General features: G+C 44.6%; 1 protein-coding gene across 1 annotated transcript; it reads right to left on the bottom strand.

Annotated features, from left to right (window-relative positions):
• Positions 1-420: 420 nt before the first annotated feature.
• Positions 421-12,237, bottom strand: LOC142443164 (endogenous retrovirus group K member 10 Gag polyprotein-like). Its single transcript, XM_075544705.1, has 3 exons — positions 11,419-12,237; positions 1,339-1,758; positions 421-1,047 (listed from the first exon to the last, which is right to left on the bottom strand). The coding sequence occupies exons 1-3, from the start codon at positions 12,235-12,237 to the stop codon at positions 421-423; spliced, it is 1,866 nt and encodes a 621-aa protein (XP_075400820.1).
• Between the last annotated feature and the right edge of the window lie 13,487 nt (positions 12,238-25,724).

The raw sequence follows: 25,724 nt of genomic DNA on the forward strand, positions 1-25,724 counted from the left end.
GGCCAGGAGCTTTGAGAAAGGACAGTGGAGTCTGCTCCAGAGTCTAAGATGCCCTCAAAGGCCTTTCTCTGGATCTTAAGAGTAAGTGTTGGGCGATCCTTAGTAATGGCCTGGACCCAATAAAGGTCAGAGGAGCCCGGTCGGGAGGCACCACGAGTATTGCTGATCGCCGGGTGAGAAGTGTTCAGAGGCAGCGGTAGGGCCTGGAGCCAGGCGCTGCCCTCGCAGGATGGAAACAATACCTTTAGAAACACTTGCCAAAATCTTTATTTCTCCTGCATAATCACTATCTACCAATGAGGGGTGAACAGTAATACCATTTAGGGTGGTTGAAGAGTGTCCCAAAATCAGAAAAAAAGGTGCCTGGTGGTGGGGGGCCAAAAATTCCAGTGTCGATAATTCGCACTCCATCTTCGGGGGTTAGTATTGTGGGGGTGGCGGTACACAGGTCCACTCCTGCATTTCCTGGGGTGGCCCGGTACAGGGAGGGTCGGGCTGCCGGCTGTTCCCCAAGGCCGGAACAAAGGGAATGGGTTCAAGGGCTCGGGGCTGGCCCCGCTGGCCGTTTCCCGAGAGCGGAGGCAAGGGACGCCTGTTGATATCGGTAATGGAGCGGCAGGCAGTAACCCAATGCTTTCCCTTTTTACATCGGGGGCAAGGGGTAGCGGGGATGGCGGGGCAGGCGCTCGATTCCGCAGGGGAGGTAATTTTAGTGAAGAAGGGGGCTGCGACAGGGCACTGCCGGGCGAACTGTCCTGGTTGGCCGCACTTAAAACAATTTTTCGAAGAATTATTGACCTGCAAGGCGGCGCCCACTGCAAGATAAATGGCCTGGGAAACCTTAGCGGAAAAAGGGTCGATATCCTGGCACAAGTGTAACATTTCATCAAGGGTCTTATCTCTAGCCTTGCCGCGCATAACCGCCCTGCAGGAGAAATTAGCATTTTCATAGGCCAGCTGTTTAATGAGCTTATCACTAGCAGCCTCATGGTCGAGGGTCCGTTCGGCCCCTTCCAAAAGGCGGCTAATGAACTCATTGTATGGCTCCTGCAGCCCTTGAGTTATTTTAGTGAGGGGGATAATGGCTGAACCTTAAGTGGGAAGCGCTCGCCACGCGCCAAGGGCGGCATTGGCAGTTTGGGCTAAGAGACCGATTGGGAAGCGTTGCTGGTGTGTTTCAGCAGCATACTTGCCCTGCCCACTAAGCTTTTTAAAGGTCCAAGCAGCCGAAGGTGATCGAGGGGATTTGAGGTTAGTGGCGGCAATAGACTGACATCTATCCAAAAAATCGGCTTTCCAAGTTAAAAACTGGACTCGAGTCAAAACAGCCTGCACTACTTGCGTCCACTCGGCGGGAAGCATATGGCCCTCGCGGGAGACGGCGTCCAAAACACTTAAGGTGTAAGGGGCGTTGGCTCCGTAAGTTCGGACTGCGGTGTTGAGTTCCTTTAAGTTTTTAAGGTGGATCTTACGGAATTCCCGAGTTTTAGAGCCAGTCCCCTGTACAGGCGGCTCCTCATCTTCGCTCCCGCTTTCGTTTTCGTTCTCAGACCCCGACGTGTTATCGTTTTTCGCCTCCCCGTCCTCGTTACCAGAGCCCACGGGCGGGGAGCCGGCGGACTCTGCCTGAGGGTTATCAGGGGTGGACCTTGGGGAGGACCTGGTGGAGCGGGTGAGAACGGGGAGCAAGAGCTGGGCAGGTTTGGCCTTCTTTGTTTTAGGGACATGCTCTTTAGCGGACCCGCAAGGGTGTGCTGCCTGGCAAGGTGAACAAAAAATAGTTTCTCGGAGGGACGTTTGAAGGGAGGAAAGTGTTAAAATAAGATTAGTCCCAAGAAATTGTTTGTGCGTAAAGCAATTTTATCAGGATGTTATTATTACACTATGCAAGCTATTACCTTTTGCTCTTACCCGTTTGCACGCACCCTCCCCATTCCCTCTGGAGCTGTCCAGCCTCAGTCCATTTGAAATATTTTATAGGCGACCCTTCCTTTTCTCCCCTTTCCCTCCCAGTGACAGCCCTCCATTAGCCTCATATTTACCATATTTTTCTTTACTCCGCAACCTCCTTAGACAACACGTTAACTCCGTTATCCCTGAATCTTCTCCAGCCTCTCCCAACCTCCCAGTCAGTACATCCTGGAGATACCGTATTAAATCTTTAACACCCAAACCTTTGGCACCTCAGTGGGAAGGTCTGTACACTGTCATTCTCACCACTCTCTCGGCTGTCAAAGTAGTAGGTCTACACTCTTGGATATACCTCTCCAGAGTCAAACCAGTAACCAAAGTTAATCATGTTCCCCAGTGGTCTGTTCAGTCTACTGGTCCTATGTCTCTCCGCCTCACTCGCCTCACCAAACCAGCCAGCTAAGCCTAGCATTAACTTCCCCTTTCGCCTGGAGGTTTTTTTCTCACTGAAAATGTAACTAACCCCCAATATCACCAGCATCACCTACTCACTGGAAAAAGTTATCTCCTAGCCACAGCTGATTGCCTGGTCACTAGTTATTCTGGCCCAGTCTACCTTAATTTCACCTTGTTCAAACACAGTTCCAACTCCCTGAATGCGCACCTTCTCCCAAAACCAACTTCCCCCATCGTTTGTTTTCTATATGACCAAACCTCTAACCCCGCTTGTGCACAAAAATGGGTAAAACAAAACACAGGGTGCCCTGAAGGTCCTACAATATTCACCATGCTCGCCCCTACCCTGTAACCAAATCCCACCTGTTCTTTTGGTCAGGAATACAATTCCCCTTAACCATCCCTGACCCGTACAACAACAGATAGACCAAACCAGTCAAGGGAGGCTGGTATTTTAACTCCCACAGCACATATCCTAATGCTAAACTGTTCATATAAAGGTTGTTAGCCCAGGTCCAATCCACCATCCACCGTAATATTCAGATCCCAAAACAGCAACTCATTAACCAAATTTCTAAACCTTCCAAGTCTCTCTTCTCCTGGATCGCCCTGCTACAGCAGGGACTGGCCATCACCAACCTTGCTAAATTAGGCAACCTTTCCACCTGCCTCATGTGTGCAGCCCTGGAATGCCCTCCTCTAGCAGCAGTCCCAGTTCCCAGCTGGTCATCTGCACTTAAGGTCTCCACCATGCAACCCATAATTATCCCCAATGTCCCTCTGTACTTCACACCAGGGTACGCACAGGTGCCGTTTTGCTACTCCAATGCATCCACTCAACTGTGCAACACCACAATGCCATCCTCCCAGCCAATAACAGCACCAGCAGAATTTTTCTTCTGGTGCAATTATACACTCACCAAACTTCTTAACATCAGTAGCAGGTCTGCCTTCTTGTGCCTACCTGTCACTCTAGTTCCGCAGCTCACTGTCTACACCCCAGCTAAATTCCAGAACAAATACACCCAGACACATAGTCACCACAGTAAAAAAGCAGTTTTTCTCCCCGTTATTGTAGGCCTTTCCCTAAGCGTACTCACCAGTCGCGGTGGGACTGAGTGGTGGCACCCTGGGACACTCCATCACCACAACCAATCAGTTAGCTGAACGCTTCCAATCGACATTCGATATCTCCGCAGAATCTTTAGACTCCTTACAAAAACAAATAACCTCTATTGCTCAAGTTACCTTACAGAACCGTCGCGCTCTAGACCTCATCACGGCAGAAAAGGGAGGAACCTGCCTCTTCCTCCAGGAGGAATGCTGTTATTACATCAATGAGTTGGGAATTGTGAAAACCAATATCCAGATCACTAACAAACTAAGCCGTGAGTTACAGAGCACCAGGCCAACAACAGATGGAACTATTCCCTGGTGGAGCACTTCTCTGTACTCCTTTTTAGCCCCCATAATAGGACCCATAATTTTAATTACACTTTTATTTTTAATTGCTCCTTGTTTTATCCAGTTTTTCCAAAACAGGCTCCGCAACATCACCCAAGCTGCAGTTCACCAAATGATGTTGCAGCTGCATGAACCCCAATATGAAACTGTCTGGGAGCCTCGATATGAATTCCCCCATCGTGCGTCGACCCTAGAATCCCAGTACTCCGCCTTACAAAGCCCCCCTCCCCCCTTAAATCGTCGTCCATGGTCAGCATGAAGCAGTTACGGAAAGACAACATCGTCCATTTTCCCTATAGGGTGGAGTCTGGGATGAAGGATCTTAGCACAAGTAACTCCATTTTGATTTTGGAACTATGTTAAGTTCTTGTAACTTACCCTGTACCTACCCCCCCTTGTGGGAAGCCGCAGCTCTCGCCGCCATTACAAGATGGCGCCGGGCAGTCAGGGCGGTGGCCCAGTTAAGTGGTAAACAACCACTTAGAGCATGCGCACTGCTTAGATGACGTAGTCATAACTCCACCCTGGAGTATGCTAATAAGGGTTCTGGTGAACACACCAATCAATGCACAGCACGTCCCCATAGAGCGCATATAAGCAGCAGTAGTTTGGGGCTTCAAGGTCTTTTTCCGCATCTGCAAATCGAACCCACATTAAACGCCTGTGGAAGAATCCTGTTGTGGCGCGTCCTTCTTGCTGGCGAGACTGAGCGCGCGACAAGTGGTGCCGAAACTCGGGAACGACCACCTCCGGCATGAGCGGAGACCCCCTGTCATCAGGGAGGATTCAGAACCGCACGGCGTGGGAAGAAATGGTAAGTTCTGAGAGACATGAGCCTGAATGATTGTTAAGCCGCTTGCTGGTGCTTGAGTGTTGGCGTGTGAATACTTCCGCTTTCGGTTTTAACGGCGAACAGCCAGCTGCCTTTTCTTTATCGCGCATAAATCGGGTGTAGATAAATCCGTGCGCGCCCGTGTGTTAAGTCTTTGTATACATAAGCAGGCAACATGGGGAACGCGGCAATAAAGACTATGGTTACGGCTCTCGATGCCCTATTGAGAAATAGAGGATTAAAAATTTCAGAACAGACTTTGTGTAAATTTGTAAAAAACATAGATGAGATAGCACCATGGTTTGTTTCCACAGGCTCGCTAACATCCGCGAGCTGGAATAAGCTAGGGCGAGACATAGACCGAGCCGCTGAAGCCGGACGGCTGAAGCCGGGGATTAGACCCATTTGGAAGCTAGTGAAAGCATGCATTGAGGACAAAGAGTGTGAGCAGCCATTGCGCCAAGGGCAGCAGGCTTTAGAAGATGTTCAGGAGAGCATGTCAGAAACAGAGCGGGAGGAAGAACAAGGAGCTCGTAGGAAGCAGCACAAAGCTGTTAAAAATGAGGAGGCTGCGCAGTTAAAATTAAAAGAGGAAGTTGATCAACAGAAGAAGAGCCGTGCCCGCCATTCGGAGCCCTTGTACCCGTGGCGAGAACTAGAGCTTCTTGAGTTATCAGAGGAAGAAGAGGAACAGTTAGAGGAGGCAGCCGCTCGCTACGAGGAGGGACGGTATAATGCTTTTCAAGTAACCGCTGTGAGCCTGTCCACACCACCCCCTTATAGCGAGAACAGGCAGAAAGGGTGTGGATACTCCTTTTGCCCACCCGGTACCCGCAGAGCAATACAACAAATGTACCCAGTATTTGAAGACCAGAATAATGCTCGTTATCATACGCCTTTAGAGCATAAGCAAGTGAAGGACTTAGCTGAAGCAGTAAGATCTTATGGTGTCAATGCAAATTATACTCAGTCCCTGATTGAGAGACTTACAGGCAATGCTATGACACCTGCTGATTGGACTTTTGTTACAAAAGCAGTCTTGACAACAGGACAGTATTTGGAGTGGAAATCCTTGTGGCAGGACCTATTAATGGCTCAGGCTAGGAAAAATGCCGCGGCGGGGCAACCCGCATGGAATTTTGAAATGCTGACAGGTCAAGGAAGATGGGTTAACAATCAAACAGCCTTCCCAATACAGGTATATCAACAAATAAATACTGCCGCGAGCAAGGCATGGAGGACCTTGCCTAATAAAGGAGAGGTTAGAGGTAACTTAAATAAAATTATACAGGGACCTACTGAGCCTTTCTCAGATTTTGTCGCCCGTATGTTGGAAGCGGCAGGAAAAATCTTTGGAGATCAGGAAACAGCCATGCCTCTCATTGAGCAGTTAGTTTTTGAGCAGTGTACTAAAGAATGTAGAACAGTTATAACGCCCTGGAAGTCCAAAGGACTGCAGGCATGGATGAAGGCTTGCAGGGAAGTTGGTGGTCCTTTGACAAATACAGGATTGGCTGCTGCAGTATTGGCGGCCCTAAAAAGAGGCCCCCTAAAATGCTTTCAGTGTGGTAAGGAAGGACACATTAAAAAACATTGCCCTACTGGCACCGCGAGTCAAACTAGGATAGGGACCAAAAGGACCCCGGGAGTTTGCCCTCGGTGTGGTAAGGGTAGACATTGGGACAACGAATGCAGATCTGTGAAAGATAGCAAGGGGCGCCCCCTAGAGCAAAATGACTAGGAGCCAAAAAACGGGAAGCGGGGCCCTCATCCCCAGGGCCCGCAAATGTATGGGGCAATCCAGGAGGAGGGCCTCCGCCCACTGGGGAGGCCACTCCCAAAAGGGCCACTGCGGGATTCGCAGGGGTGGACCTCAGTTCCACCACCAGAGCAGTACTAACGCCACAGCAGGGATGCCAGCCCATCCCTACGGATTTTTATGGTCCCCTTCCAGAAGGCACCGTGAGCTTGCTGCTTGGTAGGTCCTCCACCACCTTAAAAGGCTTAATTGTGCACCCAGGAGTCATTGATCAGGATTTTACAGGACAAGTAAAGGCAATGTGCTCCTCCCCACGAGGAATATATGCCATCTCACCTGGAGACCGTATCGCGCAGCTCTTGGTGTTGTCTAGCAAGCATGCACTATTCCCAAGTACTAAAGTTAGTAGAGAAAAAATGAGCTTTGGATCATCAGGAGAAGCTGGGGCCTTTTTCTCAGTGCAGTTAGATCAACCCCCAACTTTGACATTGGACATTGAAGGGAAAACCTTTGAAGGTATATTAGACAAAGGGGCAGACAAAAGCATTATATCCACCAAATGGTGGCCTTCCTGCTGGCTGGTAACACAATCTTCACAGTCTCTACAAGGACTCGGGTATGCATCCATGCCTATGATAAGCACCAGACGGTTGCACTGGAAAGCTGAGGAAGGACAATCAGGCCAGTTACAACCATATGTCCTCCCCTTACCTGTAAATTTGTGGGGAAGGGACATGTTGACAGACCTAGGATTAATACTAACCAATGATTACTCACCTATAAGTCAAGAACTTATGCAAAAAATGGGATATGTACCGGGAAAGGGAGTTGGGAAACACCTACAGGGTCGTCCTGAACCAATAGAGGTAGCAGTGAAGAAAGATCGCACAGGTCTGGGTTTTTCCTAGGGGCCACTGCGGAGCCGCTACCCATTCCGTGGCTCTCAGCAGAGCCAGTTAGGGTACCACAGTGGCCGCTCCCAGTAGAAAAATTAATTGCAGCACAAAGGCTAGTTAAGGAACAGCTAGAACTAGGACATTTAGAACCATCCGTGTCCCCGTGGAACACACCCATATTTGTTATTAAGAAAAAATCAGGGAAGTGGAGATTGTTGCATGATTTAAGAGCCATCAACGCCCAAATGTCACTCATGGGCCCTGTGCAGAAAGGCCTCCCATTGCTATCTGCAATACCTAAAGGCTGGACCATCATTATAATAGACATTAAGGATTGTTTTTTCTCCATCCCTTTGCATAAGAAAGATAAGGAAAGATTTGCCTTTACCCTACCCTCCATTAATCATGAAGAACCTGACAAACGCTTTCAGTGGCGAGTTTTGCCACAGAAAATGGCCAATAGTCCTACTATGTGCCAGTTATTTGTGGACCACGCACTAGCACCCGTCAGAGAAAAATTTGGTCAGTTAAAAATCTACCATTACATGGATGACATATTAATAACTGGAGAAGAGGAGCCAGATGTGCAGCAGGGATACAGAGAGGTAGTTAAGGAATTAGAATCCCATCAGTTAGCCATAGCACCAGATAAGGTCCAACAATCTTCAATTGGACAGTTTTTAGGAGCCACAATAAGCCCTTGTCACATAATACCTCAAAAATTGACTATACGGAAGGATCAGTTAAAGACATTAAATGATTTTCAAAAGTTGCTAGGAGATATCAATTGGCTCCGCCCATATTTAAAGGTATCCACTGCTGACCTTAAGCCATTGTTCAATATCTTGGAAGGAGAAAGCCTTGTTACTTCTCCTCGAGAAATCACTCCTCAAGCCCAGAAAGTATTAGAACAGGTTGAAAAGGCCATTTCTGAAGCGCAGTTAGATAGAATAGACATAAAATCTCCTTTTCAGCTGTGCATTCTAAAAATTGCCTGCGCGCCAACTGCGGTCTTGTGGCAGACTGGGCCTTTGTTGTGGATCCATGCCCACTCCTCACCTTCCAAAACTATTGAACACTACCCTTTTATGGTAGCCACAATGGCCCTAAGGGGTGTTAAGACAGCTATTATGCATTTTGGAAGAGAGCCTAGCAGCGTCATTGTCCCATATACTAGTAAGCAAGTTTCTACACTGTGCGCCACTACAGATGAGTGGGCAATTTTTAAATGCAGTTTTAATGGACTAATAGAAAACCATTATCCTAAACATTCCTTGTTGCAATTTGTGACTGCTCATCCAGTAATTTTTCCCCATGTCACTGTTAACAACCCCATTAAGGAAGCTTTAGACATTTATACAGATGGCTCTAGTACAGGCAAAGGATGTTATGTAATAAACGATCAAGTGACTACATTACAATTTTTAGCTGATGCACCCCAATTAGTAGAATGTTTGGTGGTCTTAGAAGTTTTTAAGAAATTCACGGAGCCAATTAACATCATATCTGACTCCCATTACGTAGTCAACGCGGTGTCTAAGCTGGAAATTGCTGGCTACATTAAGCAATCCAGCAAGGTAGCAGACATCGTGTCTCAAATTAGAAAATGTATTTTGCAACGAAAACACCCATTTTATATTCAGCATATACGTGTTCATAGCTTGCTCCCGGGACCCATGGTAAAAAGTAATGATTTGGCTGATCAAGCTACAAGAGCTTTCCCTGTGTTAACTAAATCCCACTTTGAACTTGCTAAAGACTTTCATGAGCTGTATCATGTGCCTGCTGCCACCCTACGCATTAAGTTTCCAATTACTCGCGCAGAGGCTCACACTATTGTGTTGCAGTGCGCCAAGTGTGCAGAATTTATTTCCAAACCCTCGGTCGTGGTAAACCCTCGAGGCATCCGTCCTCTCAACATCTGGCAAATGGACGTTACCCATGTATCTGCTTTTGGAAAGTTGCAGTACGTGCATGTGTCAGTGGACACCAGTTCTGGCATTGTACATGCAACACCCCTAACGGGGGAAAAATCCAGCCAAGTAATTCAACACTGCTTAGAAGCCTGGAGTGCATGGGGCAAGCCCACCATGTTAAAAACAGATAATGGGCCTGCATACACTTCCACCAAGTTCCGACAGTTTTGCTTGCAAATGCAAGTGAAGCACTTCAGGGGTTTGCTGTACAATCCCCAAGGGCAAGGAATTGTGGAACGATGTCATCGCACTCTAAAGCAATATTTATCAAAGCAAAAAGGGGGAATAGAGACCGTGACGGTCACTACCCCTAGAATGGCTTTATCTCTAACCCTTTTCACCCTAAATTTTAAAAATTTGGATGAGAAAGGCCAATCAGCTGCAGACAGACACGGGCAATGGCCAAAGCCACCAAAGGAAATGGCCCGGTGGAAAAATGTCCTAGACAACAAATGGTATGGCCCGGACCTCATATTAATCATTTTGTGTTTTTCCACAGGAAGAAGAAAACCCCATCTGGGTGCCAGAGAGACTGGTGAGACTAATTAAGAAGGAGGATGAAGATCGTGGGAGCAGAAAGAATGAAGAGGACAGCGATCCATCCAGCGCTACTATTGACGCTAATGGTGATATGGGCCCCGGTAGCACAGGGAATTAAGAACAGTATTGTGTCTCAAACCGCTGAAGCGTTACTGCAATGTCAGCGTGTGGATGCCCATCTGACCTCTGGCATTTTTTAATTAAATCAAAAAACAGATTTGCTCCAGCAGCAAATCAACCAGTTTACCACTATGGTACAATTAAGCTGTGTCTCTTCCACCACAGCGCTTTGCATCACTCCAGTGTTATATGATAATTTTAGTGCATTGAGTGCTAGTATTTCTCAGTATCTCACAGGACAATGGACCAAATAGTTGAACCAGCTGCAAGAAGACCTCCTGAATCAAGTTGTCCTATTGAATGGAACACACGTGGAACCCCTTACCCTTGAAATTTTTTCTTCTTGGCTTTCATCTGCATTTTCCTAATTTAAGGAGTGGGTGGGGGTGTTTACATTTGCTGCAATAATGTGCTGTGGAGGAGTGTTGTTGCTATGATTGCTCTGCAAACTTAAAGCTCAGCAAAGGCGTGCCAAGGTCATCATTGCGCAGGTGCTCTTAGCGATTGAGTGCGGTGGTTCCCATGATCTTTGGCTTTCTTTGTTAAAAGAAAACTAACCCCCATAAGTTGTCAGCTCTCGCACGCCAAGGGGAAGACCCCATTGCACTGGGAAGAGTGACAGAAATTGGATCTTGGCCAGCCCTTGCACCATGCGGAGCTCTGCTCATTGCACGCATCAGGGTGACCAGATTTGGGTTCTTATATCCATCTTGATCTCCTGGGGCTGCTGGAGGCTCCGGGATGGATCGATGGATTAGGCCTAAAATAAATAAGAAAGGAGGAGATGTGGGAAGCCGCAGCTCTCGCCGCCATTACAAGATGGCGCTGGGCAGTCAGGGCGGTGGCCCAGTTAAGTGGTAAACAACCACTTAGAGTATGCGCACTGCTTAGATGACGTAGTCATAAATCCACCCTGGAGTATGCTAATAAGGGTTCTGGCAAACGCACCAATCAATGCACAGCACGTCCCCATAGAGCGCATATAAGCAGCAGTAGTTTGGGGCTTCAGGGTCTTTTTCCGCATCTGCAAATCGAACCCGCATTAAACACCTGTGGAAGAATCCTGTTGTGGCGCGTCCTTCTTGCTGGCGAGACTGAGCGCGCGACACCCCCTCCCTTGTATAAAACCAGCATATTTTTACTAATAGGACGCTTGCTCAGTCAGCTTGCCCAACTTCTAGACGCTTGCTCTGCTAGTTTGCCCAACGCCCACCCAACTCCCAGAAAATTTTAACAATTACTTCCTTTTCTTACAATCCCTTGCGTAAGCATAGTTATCCCCCTTTTTCCCCCTGTGCCTGTCAGAAAGGGGTATAAAAACACCATTCACACTTCCCTCTGCACGGCTTCAATAACTCAATGCCCTGAGTTGCTGATCCCGCCCGCAAGCTTCTCAATAAAGCCTGCTTCTAAAACTTTCTTAATTGGATCTCTGGTTCTGTTTCGCGCCCAAATAAACCTTACAGAAAGTTCCGCGGAAAGGCGGGCGAAATCCTTTTGGAGGTTTAAAACTTCTTTTAATTCAGCGACTTGGGAGCAAAGTTTTGCCTTTGCCTCAGAGAGGGCGGGCATTAAGGCGGCGGGGACTGGGAGAGCGGGGGCGCACATCTGATTGTTATAAGGTGGAGGTCTGGCTAAAAGGACAGGGGGCCAGTCAGGGTTATGGTAACGTGCCGCTTCTTCCTCCAGAGTGGCCACGTCCTCTGGGTCTAGGGGCTCGTCATTAGTGGCTTTGGAAAACACAGGGTAGGTAGCAGGCAAATTTTTGAGGCTATACTTCTCTTGTGGGAGGGGAAGGTAATGGGAGGTAGTGGGGGCAGGCTCCCCCGCAGCGGGCTTTTCTGAGTCAGGTTTCTCTGAACCTGGCACTTCTATGATTACCGAGGAAGATTTGGAAGGGTTTTTATCCGAACAAAGGGAAGAAACGGAGGCCGAGCGAGAAAGTGGGTGGAGGCAATATTCCGCCACCGAGAGAAGTTGTTGCTTATCTGGGTCCTTAGAAGCGGCCTCAACAATGTCCCTGATCAATCCCCAATAAGAAAAAACTGCGGCGGGAACAGCATCGGGTCCTTCTTTATGCAGTTTGTCATTTAAATCCCTCCCGACCTTTTGCCATTTCCCACGATGTATTTCAGGCCCATTCACTATAAACCATGGACAGACTTTGTCTACAAAAAGAAAGAATCTTATCAAATCCTTTTTCTTAACTCTTACTCCTCTCTCTCTGAGGGAAACTTTAAGGTCCTTTATAAAGACCATCTCTTTAGTTAGTTTTTGGCCCATCTCTATGGGACGGACGAAGTTCTACTCACCGAGGCTGATCAGTCTTCGTGAGCGGCGAAGACAGTCCACGACTTCTTCTTCATCTCTTCATCGGGGTCCGGCTGGGCGTCTTCTTCTGGGAGCTCTTCTGGAGCTGGGGGTCCAACCGGCAAGGGTCCACACCTCAGGCCCCACGTTGGGCGCCACTTGCCCTGACTGGCGGGACTCAGTTATTCGAGGAGTTCCGAGGGGGACCCAGCCTGAAAGAGAAACGGGCGAGAGAGGAGCGAGACCAAGCAGATTCTTGTCAAGGTCTCAGTTTATTGCTACACAAGCTTTTTAAAGGGTGAGGCAAACAAAGGAATTCCAAGGGAAGATAAAAAAAGGGAGGACGGGGGGTGTAGAGCACACAGGGCAGACAGACACAAATCTACGACTGGAATGTCTGGTGCTGGAATAAACAAAGGTGGGCCATCTGGTGTTTGTCAGGGTAAGATAAGGTTGAGGCTGCCGGGCAGGCAATATGGAATTGGTTTTGTCAGGCTGATTATGTCCGGTTCCCAACAGCTGACTTTGGTTGTAAATGCACACATTTTAGATGCAGCAGAGTCCCCTGGGAAAGGGACATTTTAAATAGTGTCTATGGTCATCCCCTAAATTTGAAGGATTAGTTTTCTAGATAGACAATACTTTAATCTAGGGTGCCTGCTGGGTCTCAAGCAGATGTCTTTTTGTTCCAAACCTGAAATATTGTTATTCTTATTCTGCTCCCCCCCCCGCCCCGCTCCCGTTAGCTTTGACTTTCCACTCACTGCTCTGCTGTATGTTTCTACTTGATCTCCTGACTGGTTTTGCCCGAATTTTGGATGTGCTCTGGCAAACCAGGGGTTTCTCATCTCACAGTCTTGCATCAATTAGAAGTTAAAGAGTTGAAACTATTCTATTCTGGGGCCAACATTCTCCAATTGGAAACCTCCTCCCTGCGACCTTATGACACTTGAATGTCTTTATTTACATTAAGACTGGCCTTAGTTATCAAAACTTGAGACATTTTGTTTGTAGGAGTGCTGGAGTTGGTGATGGCAGTGGACCAAAGAAAACCCCTGAAGACTTTGAGGAGGTTGATAAGGAAGTGTTGGTGTGGAAAGAAAAGATGTATGGAGACTGTGGGTGTTGACGATACCCTGGTGTCCACCTGATGTTTTCAACAAATGATAGTCTGTCCACTCTCTGGGACACAGGACATACAGGAGTCCAAGGCAGGGCAGAGACCTTGAGGGGCTGGAGGGAGAGCACACTGAGCTCAGAAATACTTGGTTTTCCTTTGACCCTTAATGCTCACCGCTTAGGTCAAGTGCTCTCTCATTATAGACTAACAGGCATATGGTTCGAACAAAGAGTTACCCTAAGATGGGCTCAGAAGGTAGAGGGTTGTCTGTTCTCTATCACTTTCTGTTTATAAAGACTAGACTCCGTCACATGCAAATCATTCTTCAGGCACTAGGGTAAATTTCACCCTTTGGCTGGGAAAGCTATCAGTTCTCTTTAGACACGGCTGTAGGTCTTTTGGAAAAGTAGAGCTGTGGTCTACAGATGCTACTGCTGTGTGTTCTCCTTTGCCTGGTGACAGTTCTCCAAGGTGGGAGATTCAGATATCTGACTTGAATCTATGGGGATGGCTGTGACTTCAAGTGAATGACAGGAACCATCGTTTTTGTTTGCAGGTGTCCTGTCCCAGTTGCAACTTCAGGAGTTGGGTCCAGGACTGGAGAAGCCCTCCCAGAAGCTGTCCCTCACCTGCTCTGTCTCTGCTTTCTCTATCACAAATAGTGGTTACTGCTGGAGCTGGATCTGCCAGACCTCGGGGAAGGGGCTGCAGTGGTTGGTACACAGATGCTTTAATGGTAATACATATTTTAACCCGTCATACCAAAGCCGACTCTCAATCACCAGAGACACATCGAAGAACCAGTTCTCCCTGCAGCTGAACTCCATGACTGCTGAGGACACGGCCATGTATTACTGCGCAAGCGTCACAGCCAGGGGAAGTCATTTTCCTTCTTCAAAACAGGTTATCATGGTAATTCTCACCCTATCCGTTACTCAAAACCTGTTGACAATGAAATACAGTCATGTCCAGATTCATGCATTCAATGCACGATTTTAAATATACTGAGCTCAGTGACCTCCTACTGCCCAGGGTCAGGTCTGTGAAGGTTTCTTTCTGAATAGCTCTCTGTGCACTCTTGGCAGTGAATGACTAATGATTTTTATGTCTCAGAAAATAGTTGTGGTGATTTCTAGGGCTAAATTGGTGACGTGCCCTTAGTGATGCTTGTTACACATTGTCTCCCTAGATGCAGAAACAGTGTTCCAGGCACAGAGAGACCCCTGACACCCGGAACAGGTGAACTGCAATGACCTGTTTGGTGGGCAGAGTCATTAGTAAGATCATTCATTGGAATCAAAATGAAGGGGTCACTCATTCGAAGGACAAGTTTGATTCCAAAAGATAGTAAATGTGTCACAAGAGGAGGAAATTGAAAGCTACTTTCTCAGAATGTTCTTTAGGTCCTGTTTTCGGCAGATGCCAGGGAATGAAGTCAGTGATGATTTCCTCTCGGAAGCTGTGGTTTCTCCACCTTGTCACATCTCTCTAGAGACACCATGTGTAATAACTTTTGGGAAACGTCCTGCATTGGAACCTGCCTTCTCTTCATTGTAATGGGCTTTGTCTGTCTTTCAACATCTATCCAAAGGCAGGCTTCAGAGTAATAAGTATTGATGAGCTCTCAGTTTACACTCCAGGATACTAACTAGTGGCATTTGTAGTCAAAATTAGAAACATTTCATGCAAAAATGTATTCTCATGTTGAGTGGATATTTTCTCCACACACTCTAATGTATCTTGAAGCTTTTCATTCTAACGAATACTCACTCACAAATGTGTATTTATTCAATAAACATCTCTTAGAATGATCTCAAAAACGTTTTCTATGCCAATATTATCGTTTGGAAGCATATAATTATTAAGATTCTCAAGGAAAATGGAAAGAATGAAAAAAAGTTAATCCAAAAGAAAAACAAGTGCAGAATATAAAGACTTACAAAATAATAAAAAAACAAAAATTAAGAGAAAACATATAAAATGAACTGAGGGCAGAAAAATTGAGGGGGAAATCAGTAATTCCACAAAGGGGGGGGATAAAACCAGAAAGATAACCCAATGCATAATGACAGCAATAAATGCAGACACATCAATAATGACATGAAATATAAATGGATTCTATGCACCTCTCAAGTGGCAGAGAGAAGCACAATGGATAAGGAAACTTGATCCATAATTCTATGCTTACAAGAAACACATTTGAGACATAAAGACAAATATAACCTAAAAATGAAAGATAGAAGAAAATATATCAAGAAAATGGCAATAAAAAAGCAATATTAACCAGTGACAATTTTAAAATGGAGTACTAGCAATAAAAATAAAAAATAAAATAGACTTCAAGACCCAATCCTTAATGGGAAACAAACAAGGGCATTATATGATAAAAGGTACAAAAGAGCACAAAGGGAAAAAAAAATATATGCACTCAATGGCAGACCCTCAAAATATATTAATCACACGCTTATAGACTTAAAGAGAGAAATACATAATTTTACAGTAATAGAGTTAAATATGCCCCACTGAGTTTTACAGAACAACTCAAAAGATCAATTGGACAATAAATCTGGATAACACAATTTACTGACCTCATAGACATATAGGAAGCATACTGTGTAAGTCTGGGTAAACTAGAGAAACAAATTCACAAAAACTCATATGAACAGAGAGTTTTATATAAAAGGTAAGTGTACATTAAGAAAGCTTCCCAACCCAGTGCTGTCCAAGCCCACAAGTCCAACATTTGTCCCTATGTCGGACACTAATCCACAAAGTCCTCCTCCATCTCACAAAGCACACGCAATGATGCTGACTGCAGGAGGAAAGCCGAATCAGAGAGAGTGTAAGCATCACAGTGCTGGCAGGGGTCTCCACATAGCTGCTTCAGCACCCAGGGGTGCATCAGGGTGGGTATACAAGGCTTCTCCTCAGGGATGTCTTTCAGGAAGTGAATCTTGCCAGCTGAAGCAGGGAACTGGCTAAGGCACCTGCACCCTGGTCCAACCATCAGAGAGCAAGAGACCCAAGAACTCAAAAGGCGAGGCTCATGGAGCCATTTATCTCTCTCTGCTCTTCACTGTGAACCCTTAGAGGTACTATTGCCAATCCTTGATTGTTTGGTTACCAAAATAAACTCTTTAATTTTTAACAGAAACCCTTTTGCTCTTTGACAGGAATGATGGAAGATGAGATAGTATGTACATTTTTCTCAAGGCTGTTTATCAATCACTGCTACATGTAGAAAGGAAGGAAAGAAAGAAGGGGATGAGGGAAGGATGGAGGAAGGGACGGAGCGAGAGGAATAGAGAAGCAACAATACATGGAAATAGAGTTGCCATCTTAAGGAAATTTTATTTTTATTTATCTAGTAGCTAAATTTTGGTGACAAGGATGTATTTACTACCAATAAATTAGTTAAGAAGAATCAGATCCCAAAATAAGAACAATGAAGTCATTGGACAATCTCTATGAGTCCACTGCCCAACCTGCTTAACCCTGTGTAACACTGTAAATTTCACACTTGCCCAAAGAGCCTCCCCTGGGATATGACATATGGACACACGATAATGAAATATATATACCTCATATGGTGCCGATATTTATTCTGTATTTTCCTTCCTGACACTCTGTTGACACATTTCTTTCTAGAAAAGTATACCATTCCACCAACCTACTATCAGTTATGTCTAAATATATTGGGCAAACATGCAGATAAAGGACAGTCCCAAGTTCAGGTTAACATGGAACAGAAAAACATCGCCACATCAAATCATAAGACATTTAGAAGGAGGAATTACGAAAAACCCATCTCTTTTTAAAAGTCACAACCCCACCCTGATGCATACTCAGGAATGTTTCTGTGAAATTGGTACATACCCACGATCCCCTATATTTCCTTCGTTGTGTACATACCTAAAACTATAAACCACACTCCTCACTGTTTTTTTTCCTTAAGGAGCTTGCTTTTGGGATTCTTCTGGCTCACTCCTTTCTTATTCCAAGTAAAGCTTCCCCATTTCATTTTTATGCAGCCCATTGGTAACTTGGGACCCACTTCCTCTTGCTGTGTGTTTATTCAACATGACATTAAATATTCATCTACCCCTGCCTCCCCCACTCCCTGAGAACTGTTATTCTACAAGAGCCTGTGAGGAGTACTGCTGTGTGTTTTGACATATTTTTGTTTACTGAGTTACCTTTGGGATTGTTCCAATTTATATCAACACTGTGACCAAGAGAACAGAGCACGGACTGATGTTGTGCCATCATCACACTTGCTATGCTTGATCTCATGGCTACACCTGTTGTATCAATCCATGCCACTGAGGAGCTTCCTCTTTTTCACTGACCGTCGACTTTACTGAGCATGGAGTCTTTTCCGGGTACTGCTCTCTCCTCATAGCATGACCAAAGTGTGTGAGGTGAAGTATCACCAATCTTGGTCCAAAGAACTTCTCTGGTTGTGCTTCCCTTTAAGACAGATCAGCTTATTTTTATGACATTGCCTGGTATTTTCAATATTCTTCACCCACACTATCATCAAGGTCCATGAAGCACTACTCCAGTCCTCCTTCACAACGGTCTAGCATTGACATGCATATAATGTGATTGAAAGCCCTGACCCATGGTTATTTTCATGGCCTCCTTAATCCTCAACATGACAGCATAGTCCCATGTAATACAGACCCCTAGGAAAGAGGTATGCATACCTGAGTGACACATTGAATTAAGTATCTGGTTATTGAATTAAAGTTCATGGATTTAAAATAACTAGTTAGTCCTTGTCAGGAATAGGAGGTTATCTGACCCAGAGAATATTTATACAATGTGATACTCTATCAAAAATCCTACAGAACAGTTCTATTAACCATACAGGGTCTCTGTGATTCAGAAAAGACTCGATGACATTGAGTTTGGTTTGGGAGCAAATATTATTTGCTTGCTTGTTGATTTGCTTGCTTGATTCAATGATTTGTCCTCAGTGGAGAGGATTCCTGGTGTGTGAATAGCTCTCAGATCTCACAATAAAAAAATGAAAGAAGAAATGTGAATGAAAATTGGATATGTTCACATCAAACAATACAGATAAACCTGGACCCTGGATAACTTAAGATAGCAAACACTTCCATCTGGGAAGACACTAAACTGAGCCTATGTGTAGGCGTCCAAATACCTCCATCTCTGCTCACTGTCTTGGTCCCACATGCACAGGCGCGAGTCTTGGAGAAAATAGCTTTTGGAGTGGTAGGACCTATGTTCCCATGAGCTGTTCACAGTCTCCAGACCTTATCCAGCCATTGACACTCATAGGCAAATTGCTCACGTGATTTCCTGTTTAAATGCTGCCTCTCCCTCAGGGGACACACGCAACTGCTGAATCAGGGTGACTTTGCTCCTGAAATGTCTGCTTCCTTCCTCTTTATCCTCATGGTGCTGAGTCTCCCATTGGGTCAGTGTCAGGGGGATATGGAATCCTCCCCAGCAGATTAACTGACAGATGGGTGTTTAATATTTATTTCTTATGTCTTCAGGGGACCTGGCCCTGGTGCAGCTACAGGAGTCTGGTCCTCAGATAGTGAGGCCTTCACAGACCCTCACTCTCATCTGAACCACCACGGGGACTCTGTTTCCAGCACCAGTGCTACTTGGGATTCGATCAGGCAGCACCCTGGAAGAGGCCTTGAGTGGCTGGGAAGGACTTAGTACAGAACAAAGTGAAACAGATTATGCACCATCTCTAAATGATCATCTAGTCATCAACCCAGACACATCGGAGAACCCGTTCTCCCTGCAACTGAGCTCTGTGACCACAGAGGATGCGGTTGTGTATATCTGTGCAAGAGACACAGTGAGGGTACATCAGTGTGGGCCCTCACACAAACCTCCCTGAAGAACAGGTGATGGAACTGAGATGCAGGGGGTGTTCAGACCAGAAGAGGGAAATCAAGCATAAACAGCACAAGCCCAGGATCCTAGAGCAGGTGTAGGAGTGAGCCCAGATGTGGATTTTTTGCTTCCCTAAGTTATTCTGGAATAGCTATTTCATAGCATTTGTAGCTTTAATATTGCTTGCATCAGATTCACCTTAGTCCTGGATTTGACATCTGCTTTAATCCTTAAAATCTGTCTTTTGTAGCAGTGCATCAAAAGACAGAGACTCTCCACTCAAGTACACCCTCAATGCAAAAAAAAAAACAAAAAACACTTTGCTATATTAAACTGGCATTCCATGATGGTCACCTTCCCGACACGATCAATTAAGACAATTGTGTGCATAAGCAAATGTGCTGAAGAAAGTTGATGGTGCCAAGCTATCAGAAGATATAGCATCTAGGGTCTTAAAGACTTGAAGGTAAGCAAACGGCCATCTATCTTACAACCAACAAAGCTGACATGGAAGAAGCACAGCAGCCTGTGTCACCCCGAGGTCTCGAAGGGATCAATTATCAGGCATCAAAGAAAAAAAAATTCTTATCATTGTAAATGATGGGGAGTGCAGAATGGAGACCCAAAGCCCATCTCTAGGCAATTGGACACACCCTTACTGAAGGGTTGTTGGGAGGGGATGAGCCAGTCAGGGTGCAGTGGAGAAAAGATGAAACATACAACTTTCCTCTAGTTCTTCAATGTTTCCTCCCCCCACTATCATGATCCCAATTCTACCTTACAAATCTGACAAGAAGAGAGGATGTACATTGGTAAAAATAGGAAATGGAAACACAGGGAAACCAGGATAGATAGATGACCCCTTCAGGACCAGTGTTAAGAGTGTTGATACCTGGACATTGGAGGGGAGGTGGGGCAAAAAGGGGGAACTGAGCACAAGGATCTACATATAACCTCCTCCCTGGGGGATGGACAAAAGAGCAGTGGATGAAGGGAGAAGTTGAACAGTGTAAGGTATGACATAATAATTTCTGAACTACAAAGAGTTCATGAGCGAGAGGAAGGTGGGGAGGGAGGGGGGAATGAGGAGCTGATATTAAGGGCTCAAGTAGAAAACAAATGTTTTGAGAATGATGATGGCAACAAATGTACAAATGTGCATGATACAATGAATGGATGTATGGATTGTGATAAGAATTGCATGAGCCCCCAATAAAATGATTGGAAAAAAACTTACTAGTGACCTTGAGCTTAGCAGCCTCAGTGTAATGAACCACACACATAGGACCTGCAAGATATCTAGAATATACTTATATACACTTGGAATGACCCTCTTAGAAGTCATTCAACTTCACTTATGGATATATTGTGAGAGGGTATGCAAATAGAGCCCCTCCTGCTGATGAGAACCACCCAGCCCCAACTCTGAAAGTTTTCCAGAGGTGTCCCAGCACTGGAATTTCCGGTTGTCCCCATTCAGGACTTAGCACATTGAGTAACCATGGAGTTTCCACTGAGCTCACCATTACTTATTGGAATTTTAAAAGATGATTTGATGGATAACAAGTGTGTGTTTAAGTGGGCACGAGTGAGAGACGGAATATGGGTTACGGTTTCCATTACCAGGATGCGTTTGCAGGTGTCCAGGGAGAGGCGTAGCTGGTGGAATCTGAGGGAGACTTGAGGTTTCTCTGAGATTCCTCTCTGAAGTCTCTGTATTCACTATCTATAACTGTCATATGCACTGGGTCTGCGTACCTCCAGAGAAGGGGCTGCTGTGGGTTTCATATATTTATACTGTTGGTAGGACATCCCAGACAGACTCAAGGGCCAATCCACCATCTCCCGATACAACAGCAAGAACATGCAATATGAAATGGACAACCTGAAATTCGAGGATACAGCCATGTCTGACTGCAAAAGACGCACAGTGAGTGGAACTAGAGGTTAACCCAGGCACGAATGTCCCCTAGTGGGAGGGGCTGGGCTGCAGGGGGCTCTCAGGACCCACACAGCACAAGACTCACTGGTGGACCATCACTACTGGCTTCCTGTTTTGTCTAGGGGTTCTTGTCCATATCAGTATCCCTCAGGGAAATTGTGGATCTCCTCACTTCTGTCAGCACTATGAGCCAACCTCCCTGTAATGATATGATGATTTTCAACTTAGTTTCTGTTCTTTTTTCACCTTTAATCCCCTAAACTTCCCATATTCATTGGTAATTCCTATGTCTAGGTTGAATTCTCTTCATCTCATCTGCTTCCTCAATCACTTTATGCCTTACAATCAATTCTGCTCCTGTACCTGTGCTGCGCAGGATCTAACTTTATTATGATTGTTATATATTTTCAGACAAAGAACACTAAAAGAGCTTAAGACCAGTACACCTATCCAAAGTCATGTCATCCTGTCTCCATCCATGCAATCAGGAGTTTTCCTAAGTTCATTCATTATAATAATTCACAACACCTGTTTGTCCCTGTTCACCACAGACTCATTTGAGAGTCAATCATTTCTCTGAATTCAAATTTGTTTTTTTTTTGTTTCATTTAGTAATTGTAAATATTGATACAGGTGTGGGAAGGGAAAGACAGACACTTTTATTCTGAATCTCAATTTGCATCCACAGAACTCACCTCCCTTCCAGTCCTGTGTCCCCTTCCCATGGACTATACAAGTCCTATTCAGTTCAGGGCATCCAGTGGTGCCCTACATGTTCAGTGGATGGCAGGACCTCCAACATCACTCCAGATCAGACTATCCTTCTCTAGAGACATGCCAGGGACTGAAATTCCCTCTGCTAGCTCTACGACCGCTATAGTTATGATCACATATTTCTGAATCAGACACACACAGAAGGAAAGACAGTCGGAGCCTAGACACAAACCTCAATGGAGGGAGAGGGCTGGGCTTGAGGGATCACCCAAGATCCAAAGATAATAGGGACCCACAGGGAAGAAAATGCATAGGAGCATTAAGAGGAATTTGTTTTTGTAAACAAAACCTACTTCCTTTTCTGCAGAGAAAATGTCTCTACCACTGGGACAGTTAACAATTATTGCACCAACCTGGCTGATAAACACATGTGAGCTTAATTGAAAGGCGGAGAGGTAAATGGCTCTGTGAGCCTCGCCTTTCCAGTTCTTGGGTCTCTTGCTTTCTGATGGTTGGACCAGCAGCGCCTTAACCAGTTCCTTGCTTCAACTGGCAAGGCTTACTTCCTGCAAGACATCAAGGAGGAGTGCTGGAGCAGCCACATGGAGACCCCTGCCAGCTCTGAGATGCTTACACGCTCACTGATTCAGTTGGCATCATGAGGACTTAGTGGATTGGTGTCAGACATATGGACTAATGTTGGACTTGTGGGCTTGGGCAGCATTGGGTTGGAATGTTTTCTTATTCATGAGTCTCTGTGAATTTGTTTCTCACATGTACCCAGACTAACACAGCCACTGACCTCCATATTCTTTAACTACCTCTCTGCATATGATCTGTGGAGAGTACTCAGTGGTACTATCCATCAGGTTGAAGAACAGTTACAATTTCCAGGGACAACCCAACAAACACAATCACTCTAAAAATGACAGACCTGAAAGCAGAGGATACAGCCATATATTACTGTACAAGGGACACAGTGTGTGGAAGTCACAGGGAGCCCAGACACAAACCTCCCCAGCAGGAATGGGGTGGACCTGCAGCTGGTGCTCAGCTTGCATGTAGTAAAGGAAGCCTGCAGGGAGCAGCTGCAGAGGAAGTCCAAGCTTTCCTTTTTATCTCACTCTTCACTGTTCACACTCAGCAACAACCTTAGACATGAACATTAGTGCTTGTCTTTTGTAAATCCTGATTATTCTCAGACAAAGAGAGTTATCATAGGACAGTGATTCAGTTCATTATTTAAACCTTCATTTTTCATACTTTAGCAATAATTTTTTGGGTAACATTATACTGGTTAGGAAATCACATTTCTTCAATCCAAACCAAATAGTTATGTGTCATTGAATTTGTTTTTAATTATAGTGTTTCTATGTATATCAGAATAAAACACTGCCTGATCCTAAATCTTCATCATATTTGGCATGTCTTATCACATTGTTACAGTGTCAATCCATCTTGTTTATCCTCTAATAAGAAAGCAAAATGTCATTCTCCAGGGACTGGCCCCTCCTGAAATCTTGAGCAGTTTCTGATCTGTCAACATTCAAATTTCTAAGAAATGTTCTTATGGTACTTCTTCCAACACAGAAATTTATCACTATCCTGGTAGTCACTGATATCCTCAATATTCCCCCAACACCTAATTATAAGGATAAACTCTGTATCAGTCTTCTTTAATCATTGTACAGATTTCCCACGCATATGAGATTTTCCATGTAGTACTGGTTGCTTGGATCAGGTTCACGTTAGTCCTGGATTTGACCATATTGCTCTTTAATCTTTAAAATCTGTGTTTTGTGATAGTACATTAAAAGACAGAGACCCTGAGTTCACATATATATTGGCCTTGAATAAGGATAAGATTAAAAACATTTATTTAATAAAGTTTTCTGTAACCTTGTAGAAACTTATGTTCACATATATACCAGTGTGTATATATATATATATATATATATATATATATATAATATTAATATATACATTTGGTTGTGAACATTTTCATCGTTGTTATGTACCATTGGTTTACTGCAAACATTGAGTTCAATTGTGGAAAAACTAATAGCATTCTCCTTGCAAACAAGAGTCAGACAAATATGTCCCCTATCACCACTCTCATTCACCTTTGTGCTGGAAATATTAGTGAGAAATATTACATAACAATACAACTGGGCAAACAAAAGGTAAATTTTTCATTATTCACAGACATAATATTCAATGCATAAATGAACAAAGATGAGACAGTTTGTGTGACAATATGTCAAAATATAAGATTAACACAAAAATAGCAATATTACTGTAAACCAATGAAGAGAGCACTGGGGAAAAAAGCAACAAAGAAAATGGTCATTTACAATAGCCACACAAAAAATGAAATACCCAGGATAAAAACAATCCAGAGAAATAAAATATGTGTACAAACAAAACTATAGAACAATGCAGCCAGAATGCTCCTTAGAGTGAAGGATGACAATACTTTATCTGACACATATAAGAAATGTCATCAGCAGAGAACAGTTGCTGAAGCAGAACATCATGCTTGGTAAATAAGAAGGTCAGTGAAAAAGTGGAATACCTTCAACACAATGGAGACACAGTAGCTGCATGCATGGGCTCAAACAATAGAACAATTATGAGGGTAGCGCAGGACTACATAGTGTTTCCTTGTGTTGTGCATGGGGTTGCTATAAGTCAGAAACCTATTCCACGGCACCTAAGAACAACAAGAAACCAAAAGAGACCTACACAAATAGAAGAATAGCTCATGTTCATGGATAAGAAGGATCAGTATCATATAAATATGTCACTGAAAACAATCTCTTAATTATAACAAAATAATGACCAAGTAGCAACTTTAGTCTATACAGAAATGTTAAAAGTAATTATCACCATCATATGAACAGGGAAAATATGCAGGATAAGCAATAAACTGCAAAAAATGAAGAATGAAGTAAGAGGTCTCCAACTACCCAGCCTCAAAACAGTAGTCAAAACTGCATGGTACTTTGGAAAACATATAAAAACATTCAAAAAAGGGCCAAAAAATATTGAATGGGAAAGAATTTCTCGATTCAACAAATGGTGATTGCAAATTTCATCTCCACCATCTACAGAAGAATTACACAGGACACATACCTCATCCCACAAACAACAACAAACTCAAGATTGATTTAAAAAAAAACACCAGGGTGAACAAGTAAATGTGGTGAAGAAAGCTGATGGTGCCTGACTATCAAAAGATAGTGACTGGGGTCTTAAAGGCTTGAAGATAAACAAGCGGTCATCTAGCTCAGAAGCAACAAAGTCCACATGGAAGAACACACCAGCCTGTGTGATCGAGTGGTCCCAAAGGGATCAGTTACCAGGCATCTAAGAACAAAAAATCATATCATTGACTGCACACCTCCGTGATAGGATCGCTGAAGACAAATGGGTGCATAAGCAAATGTGGTGAAGAAAGCTGATGGTGCCTCGCTATCAAAAGAGATAGTGTCTGGGGTCTTAAAGGCTTGAAGGTGAACAAGCGGCCATCAAGCTCAGAAGCAAAAAAGCCCACATGGAAGAAGCACTCCGGCCAGTGAGATCACGAGGTGCCAAGGGACCAGGTATAAGGCATCATGCAAAAAAAACAACAACGATATAAGTGTGTGTATATATGTGTATATGTATATGTATATGTATATATATATATGTGTGTGTGTGTGTGTGTGTATATATATATATATATATATATATATATATATATATATATACCATATTAAATGAAGGGGGAAGTGCAGAGTGGAGACCCAAGGCCCA

This window comes from Tenrec ecaudatus, chromosome 3, assembly GCF_050624435.1.
Source record: "Tenrec ecaudatus isolate mTenEca1 chromosome 3, mTenEca1.hap1, whole genome shotgun sequence".
In the NCBI taxonomy this organism is placed as follows: domain Eukaryota; kingdom Metazoa; phylum Chordata; class Mammalia; order Afrosoricida; family Tenrecidae; genus Tenrec; species Tenrec ecaudatus.

Bases quoted from the DNA above. Each gene is read 5' to 3' on its own strand.
- LOC142443164 (XM_075544705.1), bottom strand. From the start codon at position 12,237: ATGGGCCAAAAACTAACTAAAGAGATGGTCTTTATAAAGGACCTTAAA. The intron at 1,759-11,418 runs GTAAGGTTTATT...TCACCTTGCCAG, and splicing joins GCCTTTCCGCGGAACTTTCT to GCAGCACACCCTTGCGGGTC. The intron at 1,048-1,338 runs GTAGTGCAGGCT...CAAGGGCTGCAG, and splicing joins TTCCCGCCGAGTGGACGCAA to GAGCCATACAATGAGTTCAT.